At 41.8% G+C, this 17,598-nt stretch overlaps 1 protein-coding gene across 1 annotated transcript in view; it reads right to left on the bottom strand.

The window, feature by feature from the left end:
* The window catches only part of FAT3 (FAT atypical cadherin 3), a 485,653-nt gene that overhangs the window by 297,759 nt on the left and 170,296 nt on the right, over positions 1-17,598 (bottom strand). The window contains 1 exon segment of the mRNA XM_030559193.1: positions 10,068-10,382. Coding sequence (XP_030415053.1) covers positions 10,068-10,382 — 315 coding nt within the window.

Genomic DNA, 17,598 nt, shown 5'->3' with positions numbered 1-17,598 from the left:
AATTTTGTCCTCAGTTACAGTTGCAGATACACAATACGTCACTATCGAAGGAAGTGCCCATTCTAAGACAACATAAGAGAAAATTTTATGGCAAATGAGAGAAAGCACAAAATGTTATTCCTAATGTTTGTGTTGGACTGTTTTAGTAATGACATTGTACTATTTATTGATCAGTGAAGGGACAAGCTAAACACAAATGAAGTGACTGACTGGAAAGTGGTAGCAATTAAAATCCCCCACTAACTCTGGCTGGTCTAGCATTGGAACACTCACAGTTCTGTCCTTAGCCCCCCCGGGACCCCTTATCCCTGCGAGAACTCAGCTGCTCACATGGCTTCTATATTATCTATATGCCGGTAATCCTCAAAATCTATCTCCCCACTCACTGATTTCTATTGTGAGCTGCAGTCTTGCATCAAAGACAAGTGCATCATTTTCATAGGGTGTTTTTTGGTTTTGTTTTCGTTTCCCTGCTATTATTTATAATAGTTTAGGACATGAAGTGAAGACTACCTTACTGATATAGATCTTTCAAAAAAATTATGTTGGCAAATGTTTAGCATCCCAGTGCCTCAGTAATAAAATTTTGCCATTATAGTATATAGCGTCTTTTATCCAATTATCTCAATTATGCCTCTGTCTCTGATAATTCAATGAATATTATTCTGTAACTTCTGAGTGTATAACAGACCTAATTACTAACCTTGAATATCAGTGGGAGGTGAATGACTGGGTGTGCAGTATATCAAAGTGGTTGCTTGACCAGTTTTGACTAATCATAGTGTCTAGAAGTGTTACGAATAAGGAAATGATACTGAAAGACAAGACAGCACAGAGCTGAAAAGGAGAGATTCTAGCTTTTGCTAACCTTTTGAACAGAGTAAGGTAATTGACATCATCTACAATAATTTAGATTCATAGGGAACTATTGCCAAAATTTCACATAACAAACTGCTCTAAGATCCAAATTCTGTATGGGCAGGAAGATAGAAGGAAATTACTTAACTGCATGGAAGTATTCGGAAGGGAGAGGGGTCCCAGAATTTGGATCACTACTCTTCCTTCTTGAAAGGGACTGATCCAAAGCCCAGTTGAAATCAACGGAAACACTCCTATTGACTCAATGAGATCTGGCTCTAAAGGTCTGATTCTGCCAATCTCATTCCTGTTGAATAGCAACTTCCTCTGTGAACAATATCAGCCTACTTGGCTATATCATACCAGACTTGTTAAGCAGAATTCCCCACTGAAGGAATATTCTCCTTTAAAGCTGATGGTACAATTAATGAACGATGGCATAATGGTCCAATGAAATCAATCAGGAATCTCATGGAGTGTACTACTACTCAAAAGGAACAAAAGTGGCATCACTGAGGCTTAAATGGATGTAAAATGTTCTGTAAGCCAGTTAAAATGTGCTGATCACAGAAAAATGAAGCTGGCAATTACAATAACAGCAGAGCTGTTGGTAACATTTAAAAAAGAGAGGCTCCTGCTCTCAGGAACTTCCAGCAAGCTGAACTGCCTCTGATGTTTAACAAAACAAAACTCCATCAGCATAAAACTACTCTAATCAGAGGAGACTGAAATGTTTTATTTATTATTGGATTAAAAGCAGAATTACATTAGCACCACCTGAGATCAGGGAAGCACTGTGCTTGGTGTTACACACAAAGACTAAGAGCCAGTTTATTCCCTGAAGAGATTTCAGTCAATAGACAGACAAAGAGTAAAAGGGAGGCAGGGGAGTGAAGTATCTTGACTAAAAAATCATACAGTAGGTGGGAAGTCAAGCTAGGAACAGACCCCCAAGGCTCATAACTCCCGCTGCAGTGTCCTAGCTACTAGACTACACTCTGATGCACTCTAAGGAGGCTGGATATGCATCTTGCTGCCTCAGCAAATAGCCACATATTTTTAAAATAGCTGTCATTTAGACAGAACTTTTCACCTTCAGAACACTTCATGACAATTCAATCTGACCACAGTCACATGAGGTAGGTAAATACCATTCCCGTTTCTAAAAATTGGGAAAGGGGGAAGTTATACAGCTAGCTCAAAACCAAAACCTGGACTGGCATGGAGGACTTAACTGGAAACATACTATAGGGAATAACCTGCATCAGCATGGAGATGGACTTGATGATTTATGTCTTTTCCATTTGCTATGTTTGTAGGTACACCTCTACCTCGATATAATGCTGTCCTTGGGAGCCAAAAAAACCTTATCGTGTTATAGGTGAAACCACGTTATATCGAACTTGATTTGATCGGGCGGAGCGCGCAGACACCCCTCCCGCCTCCGGAGCACTGCTTTACCGCATTATATCCAAATTTGTGTTATATTGGGTGGCGTTATAACAGGGTAGAGATGTATTTGCCTTGAGGCTGGGCCTGTGCCTAGCGTGCATGTATAGTGTCCCTAGAAGGTACTACAACAAATAATATTGATCTAAGGAGGTTATACTGTAGAAAAATATCTAACTGTTCTATGGAAACGTGTACTTTGGACTAGACTATGTAGCCCTTAGTCATGCTGATGAGCAGTTATACAAGTAGTCTCAGTGACTGGAAGAGGAAGGATGATTCTCTTCTTTGGGCACTAGCCAGAGACCTGGGTTCAATTTCCTACTCTACTACAGACTTCGTGGGTGACCCTGGGCAAGTCACTTCATCGCTCTATGCCTCACTTTCCCATTCTGAATGTAGCACTCAAAAAGCTACATAGACATTTTTTTCCCCTTGGAGAGAGATGAGGTTAGAGTTGCCACTACTCACAACTGAAAAAATTAAGCCATAAGAATAGCAAGACCTTTATTCATGAGGCTTATAAAGTGCCAGTCCAGAAGAGGTTTACTTGAAACTTTGATGGAATGCAGAATGTCACCCCTACTTCAAGATGGGACCTATGAAGGCATTTGTGAATGTTTTCAAGTCACAAAGAGACAATACAAGTTGCTTATTCTTGCAGAAATGATGGGCATATGAAATAGCTTCCAAACAATCTAGAGCAACAAAAGCACCCAAGTAATTTAAACATCTATTAGGTATTATTGATCCAGTGTCCATTTAAAAAAAAAAAAGTAGGTCTCTGTAAAAATAGCTTCACATAAACATTTTACGATCTTGCATTGTTTGTAACTACTCCATAGATTAAGGGATTTATAAACTGAATTGATCAGCCACATACAGTATGTTACCACAATGCAGTACTCCGGTCCTAACCAGGTCAACTTGGGTTTGCTCTTCCAAGGTACTGAACGCTTCCTGGTTGGAGCTGAGGGCCCTCAATTCCCAATGACATTAGCACCTCCCAGAAAGCTTTCAGCACCGCACAGGATTAGGCCCACTTCCCAGGGCAGTTCTGCCTCACTCTCAGATGATTCCCACTAGCTGCAGACTGAAGCAGTGATGACAAGCTCTGGGAGGCTCCACAGTCAATCACGGAAAAGCCACCACAGGACTGGGTCTTTAAGGGGCACGCAAATAAAACCACAATTTACTGAAAGATCCCAAGAGAGCTTCACTGTCTACATATATTGGAATGACTCATCAAGGAAACACCACTTCTGGGTTGAAATAAGGCAATTGTTGAACAGCATCTGGCTATATCCCTCAGGAGTATAGGATATGTGAATATTATATCCAGATGAAATTGGAGAGGGAATTTAGATTGACAGAATTTAGAAAACGTGGGAGTGTAGAGGAAAGGGGGGGCTGCGGAAATGGGGACCATCATCTGTAAAGCCTGTTTTGATATAGCACAGCAAATCAGACATCCTGCTTCTGGCTAAGCTAGGCCATATGCCCACTGCCTCAGATGGTGGCAAAGAACAATTTAGGCTCATAATACGCCTCAGCAATTGTCCAAAACTTTTCATGGTGGGTCGGAGGCATTTTATCTTGGTCCCAGCAATTAGAGTATGGCCTTCATTAACCCTATACTAGCTTGCATAGTCATAGAATTAACCAAGCCTCTCTTGAAATCCGTCTGTGGTATTTGAAAAGCCAGGTACTGCCACACCCAAGAAGCACTACTCTAAAAAAAGCACTGGGTTATATGTATCATTTCCAATTATATTAACGAATCTGGTGTTACAATGTAAGCACACAATAGTTTGGGAGTGTTGTTGGTCAGGCATTGTTAAATCAAATGGAAAACAGTAAACTGTACTTGTAACACACCAGGCAACCTAGGGACAAATTTAACTTACAGACACATCAGTATAAATCTGGAGTGACTTCATTAAAATCAATAATTAATTTGGAATTACACTGGTGTGAATGACAGCCGAATTTGCCTGCAATCATGCTAGTTAAAATATGTCTTAATATAATCTGCATTAGACTGAACAGAAGCCTATGGGGTTTGTCCAACATATCCTCTCCCCAAAAAAGTAATGGTTTGAATTAAAATTCATAATTTCTTTCAGAGCACTAAAAAGTAATAAATCAGTGCAGTAAATTACTGCTATGCTGCGCTGTGAAATTAACACCTACATACATGAAATAAAAATAAGAATTTATGGCCCTAATCAATCATTTTTTATAACTCCATCGTCTGTCTTATTTATCTTCTTCCACCATCCTCTTCCTGATAATTGATGCTAGCTTCAGCGCTAACTGTTTAGCATGGCCACAGAATTTCCAACAGTTTTCTTCCCTCACAGCACTACTAGCAGTGGTTAGAATTCAGCTAGCCTGAGAATTCATGCAACACTCGAATGCTTCTCTGTTTTCATCTCTTCCATCTCTGGTGATTTTTATATACAAATAACACACACCCATGCATCAGTTCATGCTGTTTATTTAGCTGCTCCATGTTCAGTGTTAGAGAAAGATGGAGCCCTAGAAGGCAAACCTGCATGTAGGTGTGATGAGACTAGCCATGAAAAAGGACGACGCTACACGTAAAATTTTTAAAAGTGCTTAAGTGACTTGGAAGCCATTTTAAAAAAGTTACTTAGGCAGTTAGGAACCTTAATGCTTAAGGGCCAGATTTACCAATGTACTTAGTAACCTAAATTGATAGGTCTTACTGACACTCCTATCTGCATCTTTAGGGGCCTAAATCCCTATGCAAGTCTGGCCCGAAGTCACTTCTGAAAATAAGACTAAGGGCCAGATTTTTAAAGATATTTAGGTGCCTAAAGATGCAGTTAGCCCCCAAATTAGATTTTCAGAAGTGCCTAGGTGCCTAACTGAAATTGGAATCAATGGGAGTTACGTGCTAAGGTGCTTTTGAAAATTTTACCCTATATCATCTTCATACATATGCAATCGCCCTTGCTGAGCAACACTAATAATGGAAACACCTAAGTTACCATTTTAAGTGCAGTAGGTGTCTACCAAACAAACAGGTGTAAACACACGTTTCCTTACTGTGACTACAACCATACTGCAGCCCCATTTGTTCCTTCCTATTTGAAGTGCACTTCTATCCACAAAAAAAAAAGGACAATATCGAATTTAAACACCCCTTGCACAATAAATCAGGGAAAGTCAGAGATGTCCTGTTGGACTTGTTAAATTAAGCGAACACTATTAACTGTTCTACAGGAAAAGGCAACCTTTAATAGCTCCCTGAAAGAGAGCACAGATGATTTATGGTTTCATACCGCTCATGTACTACATTATCCACTTGGTGTCTGTACTTATGCATATCAGCTCATCACAGAAAGCACAGTTCTGCCCACCGGATGCCACTTACCTATACATGATAACAAAATCTAGGACATGAAAGGAGGAACCTATATGTAAGGAAGCATTTGCACCACAATGTCTGCTGTGCTAGAGAGCTCAGGGATGATGGTAGGATATTCTGACAGTTTCTTCTGGTCATTCTCCTCTCAGATGTAGAAACAAGAGGTACTGAAGCCAGTTCTGCCACTCACACAAAAACACATACCCCAGAACAGTAGGATTGCCAACTTTCTAATCAAACAAAAACAAACACCCCTGCCCTAATTCCCTGCCCCATATCCAAGCCCAGCGGCGCAGCAGGGCTCAGGTAGGCAGGCTGCCTGCATCCCGTGGCCGGTGGCCCCATGCCACTCCTGGAAATGGTATCTGTGCACCCCTGGCATGGGGGAGGCAGCTCCATGTGCTGCCCCTGCCCCAGGCAGTGCACGGAGACCCACTGCTCACCTCCCCCAAAGGGGCACGCAGAGACATGCCAGCAGCAGCACAGCAGGGCTAAGGTGGCTCCCTGCCTGCGGTGCCTCCCACTACGCCACGCTGCTCCACTCCTGGAAGAGCCCAGCATGTCCCTGTGGCCCCAGGGGGAGGGTGTCTCTGTGTGTTGCCCCTGCACCAAGTGCCGAATCCACAGCTCCCATTGCCTGCCCCCTACAACCTAGGAGCCGCTGCCAGAGGGGTGTGCCAGTCGCTTTGGGAGCCACACCGCCGAAGGTAAGCGCCACCTCCCTGACCCCTGCCGCACCCCAAACCCCTGCCCCAGTCCAGAGCCCGCACCCAAACTCCCTCCCAGAGCCCGATCCCCGCACCCACTCCTGCACCCCAACCCCCTACCCCAATCAAGGTACCTCACTTTATTTTCATTTACTTCCTATTACTTGTAATATAGGAGGAGGAGAAAGAAAAAAATAATGAAAAAAAGGGTGGAGATAAGAGAGGATGTTCTTTTTGTAGGCTGGGTCCTGAGGATGGGGCCCACGAAAATGAAGCTGTGCACAGGGGCCCACAAGCTCTAAATCCGCCACTGGTTAAGGACCAAATATTTAAAGGTGTTGAGGTGTCTAAGGATGCAGGTAGACACCGCACGGGATTTTCAAAAATGCCCAGGCACCTAACTCCCACTGATTTCAACAGAAGTTAAGAGCTTAGGCACTTGGAAAATCCCTCTAGGCATCTATCTGCATACTGAGGTAGCAACAAAATACCCTAAAAAAAAATCTCACCTTAAGTCACTTGCCAAAAGTCTGCGGCACAGCCAAGAATCAACCCCAGATCTCCAGTATCCCAGTGGCATGCCCTCACCAGAGGGTGATACACTATGGTGATGAATATAAGATAAACTATGGTGTAATATAAACACATGGATAGATATTGCAAACCCATCCCATCAACATGACAGAAATGTATACAAATGGAATGAGCACTGAAGAGGATGAAGGCAAGCTTAGGAGAAAGAGAAGGTGGAAAACCTTGTCATTCATGAATTGGTGAACTGAGTGTATAGAAACAGCACTATAAAATGGACCAGCCAGAAGTGATTCTTTGGAAATACCAAACAAGCTGCACCCAACAAAGCCAAGGATTTGTTGAATCTATGATTTGTGTGAAAGAACACTCAATGGTCTCCTGTCCATGCCAGTGTGGTCCTAAATGGGACACTACTTTAATTTTCACTCACAAAACCTGACTAGTCATAGATGAAAGATGACCGACTGTTGACATTACTTAAAATTGTAGAACTGAATTGATCCCGTGGCACAGATGAATAGTCTCATTCTGAGGCAGAAATACCCAAAATACCACTCACCTATACTGTCATCGCTACATCGCCACCTGTGACATATCTGGGTTCACATTAAACATATTAAGCTTTATTTATTGTACAGCATGCTGCAGCATTTAAGTCTGCCTTGCAAAGCACTACATAGATTACAGATTGCTGAACATCAGATAGCACATAAAGCCAGCATGCCACACAAAAATCTAAGACTAATCTCTTCTGTACATGCTGGAGGATGATAAATATATTTCTTAATTACTAGAAAACATCACAGCTGTGAACCTGTTTCTTATAAAAATCCTATCAGTAAGAAACAATGTGGTTCGAGAGAGGTTTAAAAGTAGCTTGGTCAGCTAGCTGAAGGCTACTTTCTAAAGCTAACACCGTATGCTTCTCTCTCAGCTTTGAGTCTCCCATCTCCCATTGCTGTCACCGAAAACTGTGCTGCTAAAACCCACAGCACTTTGATAATTTATGAGACTGTGATTCCAATCCCGGGCTTTAAAATTGGAAACCTCCCTTCTCAGCACCATAGAACCACTGTGCACATATGCCATCAATCCATCCACAAAAGAACTTGAGGGGGAGGGGGAAAAGAGGCATCCCACCCAGTTTTCAGTGTTTCCCATTTTATTTCTCTTTAAGTAAGCTGCACAAAAGGAGTAGATTAATCCCACATGTACACAATCCTTCACAAATCATGCACTAGCCAGAAGGTTCCCATAGCACAATAAGGTCCTTCCTGAGTTACTGAAATGAACTTAAATATTAAAAATCTTACTTGCAGTCAGCACTACAAGCTCTGAGAATTTCAAGGGCTCAAGAGAGGAATGGCTGAAGCCTCTAGTTCCAGCCATATAACAGTTTTACCTCATAAAACTAAGCAAAGCAAGTTTCAAACTAAACTCTCTGTTGAAAAGAAGAGAGGTACCTTGTGAGGGGAAACAGTCCTGGTTCCCTGACCAAGGGAGCTCTTGTAGTGAATATGACTATTATTTGTATTACTGTGGTCTTGTTGCTGGACCTGGACTGCACTGTACTAGGTGCTGTATAAAAACAGACCAAAGAGATGGTCCATGCTCCAGTAAGCTTGACACCGAAGGAAGTGCAGTTGCACTGAACAGGCTGTGCTGTAAGGTTTGGGGAGCCAATGCAGGGGAAGCCCATGCATTATTACAACCCAGCTTACCTGGGGCTCTTTTCACAATGGAAATTTGGGGGTAGGGCTAACCCTCCTCTTCCATCCTTTATCATGGGAAGGAGTGTGATTGGGGCTTTAGGCTGTGTATCTGCAGCAGATTCAGCGACAGCACTTATTAAGGCCAGTCTGCAGGGCCATGTCTGAAAAGAAGTCCGCCAATTCTTTTACTACATTTAGTAGATGGGCTGCCTGGCCAAATACTGAAAGTTATTTACCCCGTTATTATTCACAACTAATTGTATTTGCCTTTGACTGTGCATACACCTTCTCTTTTTCCTCCTGTTCCTTTTGAAAGCTAATAGATGTAAGTCTTTTAAAAAAAATGTAAACTGAGGTTTATTTAAAAGCAGTGCAGGAGCTCTGAAATATCCCACCACCTCCTTGGCTACAGCATATGGTGTCAGGTCCACATCAAGTTGAGGAGGTTTGCAAGGCAGATAATGGATGGTAGACAGCTTGATAAACAGGTATGCATGCAGGATAACATATGTGGTCTCAGGCTCAACCACCTATTACACTCTTTACTGTTCCCGGGTGTTAATTCTTCCAGCTAAGGTGTGGTATTTATAGCACCCTTATTCAGGAAAATTTTAAAGCACATGCATAGTCCCACTGAAGTCAATAAGTGAGTGCTCAAGTGCTCTGCTGAACTGGGGCCCAGGTGAGCTAACAGGTGACTGCAGTGCAACTCAGAAGAATAGCCAGACAGACAGCATCATATCTGTAACATGTCATACATATGCCCAGAACCCCAGCTGGTATAAATCTGTGTAGATTTAATTTAAGGCCCAAGAGACCATTAGATCATGTAGTCTGATCTCCTGTACAATACATGCCATAAAATTGCATCCAGTTAACTCTTGTATTGAGTCCAATAACTTGAGTTTGACAAATGTTGACTTCAACAGGGCTACAACCAAATTACAACAGATGGGAATTTGTCCCATAAACTACAAGAGCTCTAACGCACTGGCAAATCTTCCCCAGCAGCATTAAGTGTATTTAGTACAGCAAAGCCCTAACCCTTCGGGTAAAGTTGATTGGTAATATCAAAAGCTATGAAAAGATGAGTAAGAAAAAGATCATCATAACGGCACAAAGAAAATATTATTTGTGTTGCATCATCTGCAATGAAGATGTTTGTAGGCATAAAGATGTACACAACAGTACCACAATCCTTGCACAAAGGCTATGGTTACTGCCACGCTATTTAATCAACTGTGAAACTGGAACTTGACTGTCGGGAAAAAAAACAGGCAACAATTTGCCCAAAACATCCACACACAAAAACAGCTTCAGAAAAGTCCAATGCAAGAGACACGCAAAGAAAAGCAGTTCTGTACAAAATCCATATTGACCAAGAAACAGAAAGTCGTAGTATCTCATTACCTGTTTTTGGATTGATAGCGAAGAAGTTCTGAGGGTTTCCACTTGTAATCCTGTAGGTCAGTTTTTCACTGGTGCTGGAGTCGGGATCTTGGGCCTGGATGTGAATGATGGATACATCCTTAGGGGAGTTTTCCATGACAGCCGGATAATAAATGGGTTCAGAGGTCAGAGGGGCATTGTCATTCACATCTTCAACTTCAATATAGACCTCGATGGTAGCATAAAGTGGGACGACACCACGATCAGTCGCATACACTGTTAGCCAATAGGATTTAGTTGTCTCTCGGTCAAGGACATCTGCAGTATAGATAACTCCTGCAAGAAAGAGTGTAAGCACATACTGTGGGTTACTCAAAAACAACAGAGATAATAAAAGGCACATCTTCACCTAGTGTTTAGAGGGAGAATACAGTGCAAATGTATAAAATGTATCAATCGCAAAAAAATGCCAAATCATTAAATGCGCATATGGACACAGTGACAACAGAAATCTATCCTCAGCAATCTGTTCTCAAACCCTGCTCAACAGCTCCACCCTTACCCTAAGAAAAATCTGGGAAAAGAGATGGGTTTAGCAGATTTGGAGTTGGGAGGGGGAAGGTCCAGAGTGAATAACACATTGCCAAAATGCCCCGGGCATTAACCCCATCTTCTTTAAACCCTGGAACTGTCACATCAGTGGCTGTCAACCTATCTACCATTGTGGGCTGCATACACAACACTCAATGAGTTATGTGGGCCGCATCCACACAATATACACCTCTACCTCAATATAATGCTGTCCTTGGGAGCCAAAAAATCGTACCACGTTATAGTGATACCGTGTTATATTGAACTTGCTTTGATCCACTGGAGTGCGCAGCCTCGCTCCTCCAGAGCACTACTTTACTGCGTTATATCCAAATTTGTGTTATATCAGGTGGTGTTATATCGAGGTAACAGTGTATATAGGCCTGTATGGCCCTGAGGATGTCACATGGGCTGCCACTATGTGCTGATTGGGCCACAAGCGGCCCACAGGCCACAGGTTGAGAACTACTGTATCAGATGATCACAATGGATGAGAGGGAGACAGTTCCTCCTCTGAAAAGACCTGAGACTTCGTTACAGATATTGAAACAAACAGAGTATGAAGATTATAATTACTGACAATGCTTTCAAATTAAACCAAACAGTGATAACTTATCACACATTGCATATGTCCCACATAATCCACAGCCTGCTACTTAATCATGGCACATCCAGTCCACCTGCTGAGGACAGAAAATATCAACAGGTTTCCCATCCACTCTGGGTGTGCATGTAGAGCTGCCACCCTTTAGGATATATATAACTATACACCATGCATTCCCTTTCCCAAAAGCCATCCACTGACCTTCAATTCAGTCTAAAGTGATGTACAGACCCATTTTTCTCCCACTGAAATCAACAGCAAATACCACACTGACTTCAGTCAAAGTATCACAGGGCATTTAAACTCTTAAATTGTAAATTTCTTGTGGCATAGACAATTTCTTACATAGCTCCAATCCTAATTTCAGAATTTACGTTCCTATCGACTTCAGAGCAGACTCTGTGTTTGAAGAATGATAAACACAATAACAGTGCACAAGTAATAATAATACCAAAATAAACACATTCAGGTGTATTTTTCCCCCACCACTTTTGGGATGTATACAGAGACCGTTTAGTTATCGTAAATGGTAGGGACACTAACATTTTGGCAGAAACACCAATATAGCTGAACTCAAGGATGAGATATATTAACAGGGACAGTCTGGAGAAAAGCAAGTCATGCTGCTAATAGAGAGAAATTGTGAAGAAGCTGTAGGGAAGGATGGTAACACATGACACTTGGATTTAGGCACAGATGCATTTGGTACTAGATAAAGAGTTTAAATGCATCAATTTATCATTCAGGAGGCAGATCTGCTCAGCACTAATGGGTTATTTTTGATTACATCATACAGCACAGGGGGAGGAGAGAGAAACTCCAGGTGTCTGAATGGCTTATGTACCAATGTGGGCCAAGGATTGTATGCAATCCACAAGGCTTAGCACAGCTCCTCCAGATAGTGAAAACAGCAGGGAATGACTAAGGCAACTCACTCATGTTGTTATACCTCCAGAGAAGTACCACCTTCTGGGGAGGCTAACATATTCTGATTCAAACTAGATTATCCAGAGATCAACAGACAAAGAAATGACTTTTGGATAAATAGCCCAGGCTTAAACTGACTCAGGGCCTTCGTTTTGGTTCATGACTGAGATGAACTTATAACCACAGGGAAAATCCAGTTGTGGGGTTTGACTGACACCTACCAGATTCCTATGTTGGAGTTGGGGGTGACCCCAGGTATGCTTTTTAGCATGTGTACAGGTTCTTTTATTGTTTTTATGTTTTCTCTGTAATGCTTTACCTTAAGAATAAATGTGTTTGCTTAGGTGGAGCTGTCTGGTAACTTGTAAGCAATACACTGGTCACTGCCCTCAGAGAAAGCAAAGTGCAGGCACTGGCCTTTTAGGCAGACTGGCTTGCTGGACGTATTGGTGCAGACCAGAGAGCCTTAAAATCGCTGGTCAGGAGGGCGTGAGAACTGGATCTCCACTCAGGAGAGGTGGCGGCTGGGAGTCAGAAACCCCTATGCGGGTGCCCTTGAAGGACCATGGAGGGAGAAATGCAGATGCAGTTACTGTGAAACTGTGACAGAAGTCATATCCGGCACCCTCCCCACTGATTTCTGTTCAGCCCTGGAGAGAATATAGGGCCCAAGTAGTCAATTAGTAGAAGTTTCTGAAGTAGGGACACTTGTCCACTAGGAAGTATACTTACGCTACTTACTTCTATGCTTTACAAAGTTTTTAAACATCATAAAGCAAAAAACCTTTTTTGGTGTGAACAGCCTATCTGATAAGAGCTCCCAGGCACTTCAATCCAACACACAGACGGAAAGACAGAGAGAGAGAATATGGCACAAATTCCAGCAATATAAAAACCCAAAGTCTTTTTCCAGAAACATCAGGTCCATGACCTTGCTGATCCAGATACATTAATCTCCTAACACAGGGAAGTAACACAGTGCTTTAGGAAAAAGGGAGAGTATATTCTAAATATCTCTTGTCGGCAGGCTCTGCCACATAATGACTTTCTGTAGAAACATGGATGAAATATGTAGTGAGGAGTGATGGAAATACCTAGAAGTCCAAAAGAGAAACGACATTCTGTGCATGAAAAGAGCCCATAATAAATAACACACTCTGGAAATAAAATAAATCAATCAATCCAAACAGGATGGGATAACGCAAAGAGATCAAGAATAAATAGCCATAGAAATGCTAATTTATCAAAAAGACAAGAGGAATTATTTTAGATATGTAAACAGAAATTGAAATGACTGATTTTTCTTTTCTCAAAGAGAGCAGAGGAATGTGCTGGGAAATTAACAGCTGCTTTTGAAGCTGAATTCCGCTAATATTGCGCTGACAATAAATATATTTTCTGAGACCTTCCTTTACTGCGGGCAACAGTTACTTTGCACTTCTGCATTTTAGAGGGAAAGGATCCCGAAACAAGTGTTGGCAATTGCCAATGGGTCTTTTCCAATGCATTTAAAAAGTGATTTATTAAAATGTTCCAGCTACAGATTAGTTTCCTTTGCTCAGTATTTCTTGTCATTTCACCTGTCGTGAAACAGAAACTTGATAAACAGATTAAAAGTTTATCTACTTTCATTTGGATGTTCTCTAAATATATCACCTCCCCATATCCTCTGCTAACAGAGTCTTTTGGAACTCCCCACAAGAGTACTCCCAAGTGAAGCACAGTAATTTCCTCCACATTTATTGTCACTACAAAAGCATCTACAGGATCCACTAAGTTCCTAATACCTGATCCAAAGCCCAATGAAGTCATTGAGAGCCTGTCTACCAATTTCGCTGGGCTTTGGATCAGAAGCCTAGTGCATAACCAACAACCCATCTGATGTTTCCTGCGGTCTGTTGGTGCCTCCCCCAACCCCCGCTTTCAATAGAAAGAGAACTTTATTTTAAAAAGTCTAACCTTTATGACTGTGAACACTTCTCAAATGTGAACCAATGCATCATTGTCTTCCTGTATGTCTAGACAAACTAATCTTAAGAAAGCTCTTAGACAGCCCCCAGACATTCAGAAGGATCAAACTTCATCTCAATGAGATGTTAACTCTGAAATCCCATGATGGCATTTCACTACCAATGTTTGCTGATCATTATATTGGCATGAAATAATGTGCATATCACAGAGTGGTTGATATAATATTATCACAGACATTAGGAGATGGAAAAGATTCTACTAGATAATCCAAAACTTGTCTTGAACTTATCTCTGTAGTATCTGTGTATGATTGAGAATGAGTAAGGAAGGAGAGTAGACAATGCGTGTGAATGCAGGATCACCAGAGATTCAGAAAAGACTCCATTCTCGTCAAACCTGTAGCCACTATTTTACTCCTTAGCAAATAAAATATGTCCAAGGTAGTTACAACTATGGAAATGTTTGCAGAAGAAAAGAACTGTATGTGCACCTGCCACAAAAGTCAAGAGAAGTGGAGATTTGTGCTTTAAGCTGCAAGCTTTTTCATGGACATGGGGTGACCTTCTTCATGTGCGAACAGCCAACAAATTTTAAAAGAAATACAAGTGAGACAGTCATCCCCACTGTGAACAATTCAAGAAGTGCCAAGGATCATCATCAGTGATTCAGAAACTTTTTTCAGGAGGGAGGGGGAAGATCTGAGTTATTTCCAGACCATTTTAAAGCTGAACTTGAAAAACACATTGATGTACAATGTTCCAATCCACTGTCACCATGTTTTATGAAAGACTCGCTTACTGAATTTTTATAAAATGACAGCTGAGTTCCAGATATACAGTATATAAGAAGGCAGTTTGTCGCACCCTCTGTGGAAGTGATTAGATTTGTGACCAAGTTTTTCTTACAGCGCTGCTATAGAAATCAAAGCTTTGCAACTCCCTAAAAGCCTGAAACTTATATTCCCTAAGGCACGTGGTATCCTCAGAGACAGAAACCCAAGCATCAAGAAGGTGGGGTCAGAAAAACACCACCATTGATCTGCCTTCCACTACAGCCATCAAAGTACATTTGGCCTGCGTGATTTGCAAATCACTGTGTGCGCTAAGAAAATTATAAATGAAAAACAACAACAGTGTGCATTTATCTCTGATTAAAATCCTACGCGCATTTCAATGTAAATTAAACACAGCCCTTGGACTCTGGGCAACATGCCAGCATAGCCCTCACTACTGCAAAGGTTGTGCTCAACTTTCTTCTAGAGGCCTGTTTTCCCTCTTTCCCCAGCAAAAGAAAAGGAGTTAGCCACTTTCTCCATTGATACTGATAGATCCTCACCCATGGTGCACACTGAAAAGCTACATTAAAATGAGAAAAATAAAAGATTGTGTGAATTAGTGGTACAGGGGACAACGAGCCAGTGGCCTGCAATTCTATTCCTGGCTCATCCAGTATTCTGCTGTGTCCTTCAGCAAAATCGCTGAAAGGGTCACAAAATCGCTGAAAGGGTCACAGTCACTACAGAAATCATCTGAAAGTTTTGTATTAACTTTTATTGCAAGAACCAACTCAAGGCGGTTACAACCAAAACGGATTAGAGAAAAACATTACCTGCTTGGCCTTAAACTCTGCTAGCCTGTTGTTGTTATTAAAATAGTACTTGACTAGCAGAGCCTGGTAGTTTGCAGTCTAGAACTGTAGTCCCGCCAAGGAATATACATTCTAGCCCAGCAGATCCATCCTCTTTGCCACCCTGTCCACAGAAGTAGATTCTGTAGATGCTGGGTGCCCGCTCTGCTGCCACATGGACCACCAGAGAGCTGCATAGTGGATGAGTAAAAAGAAAATCTGCCCTTTCGGCAGGTATCTCCTCTCTGCTCTCTTAGGTGTGGAGCACAGGAGGCAGGGATGTGTCACATGCATCAATAGCATTCCAGATGAGTGGGCATCATGGTTGTTATCAGTACTATCAGATCCTATTTGCACCAACCATTCACACAGAGAAGTCTCTCACCAGATCCATGTGTGATCTCTCAGCCTGACCAAGCCCAGCTTGGGGAGGAAATGCTGCACTTAGGAGTAGTCTGTGGTGGGGATCTGCTCTTGTGCCTGTGAGAATGTTTTTTATTCTAATGTTGGGACTTGTCCTTGGCCTTTGGTACCAACAGATCCAGGGCATGGGAGGTGCTCGGAGGGGCACTCACCACAGGTGACGGTCATTGTACCAGTCCCAGATCTGAATGTGTCCTCGGTCTCATAGCTTCCTCCATCAAGTTACTTATGGAGGCGTAGCTCTCAAGCTTCCTGGGTTTGGGGCAGGAAGGACTTGCAGATGGAACAGCAAGTTGCAATATTCGCCTTGCTGAGGCAGTAAAGGTGCCTCTGGCGCTTGTCGCTCACAGAGAATGAGCATGGGCAGGAGACACCATTTTTAAATCCCAAAATCCAGGGTACTGTCCTGGGGATTGCTGGAGGGGGGACAGGGAGCGATCTGTCCCTCAAACAGGGAAAGAAGAACAGTAACTTATCTATCTACCTACAACTATTTATAAGTATATGCTGAATAAAGACTAGTCATTCTTTCAGCAAAAACTAAGAGTGCGAAGGAACAGAGGTTCCAACTCAGACCATAAGGCAGTAAGAGGGAACTGGAGAGGCGTTGACCCACTCTACTTATTATGCCCTGAGCTGGGAGAATGAGGGGATGCAGTACACATGTGTGGGTCAACGGACATCGCTAACAAACACTTCCAGCCTCAGGTGCATGCGCGCCCACATAGGGACCATCACTCGAAGAAGAAGAAGAAGAAATACTGTTACAGCACATGAGAACTGGATTTCACTCCTCCGCCTTTGAAACAAAGGAGTCGAACACAAACAGTTTAGGAAGTAGTAATCATTCGGTCTTAAAATAAAAGTGTGCGCATTATGCATAGGTAGGCATAGATATAAAGAACATTGTAAAACTCTGCTTTATCACTCAAAATTCACAGGGGAAAAAAAGATTGATTTTCAAACACTACTAATTATTCATAAGCCTCATCAAAGGCTCGGTGCTTTTAATATTAGTGACCCTCAGATCACATTTGTCACCAACCAGTAGTCTAGTTCCTTGGTAATGTTTCCTTTTTAGCTAAAATAAATTTTAAAAGATAGTTGGATAAAGACATCTCTCAAAAGCTGACAGTTGAAAATAAAGAAAACAAAAAAGCTTAAAAACCAAATCAGGGCTCGTTGAGATTAATACATTATTCACAGTCAAAGAGAAAAAAAATATGGTTGAAACTAGGGCTGTCAAGCGACTAAAAAAATTAATCATGATTAATTGGGCAATTAAAAAAAATAATCACAATTAATCGTACAGTTAATTGCGCTGTTAAACAATAATATAATACCATTTATTTAAATATTTGTGGATGTTTTCTACATTTTCAAATATATTGATTTCAATTACAGAATTCA

This window comes from Gopherus evgoodei, chromosome 1, assembly GCF_007399415.2.
Source record: "Gopherus evgoodei ecotype Sinaloan lineage chromosome 1, rGopEvg1_v1.p, whole genome shotgun sequence".
NCBI lineage: Eukaryota > Metazoa > Chordata > Testudines > Testudinidae > Gopherus > Gopherus evgoodei.
This window is presented reverse-complemented; position numbering and strand designations above follow the sequence as displayed.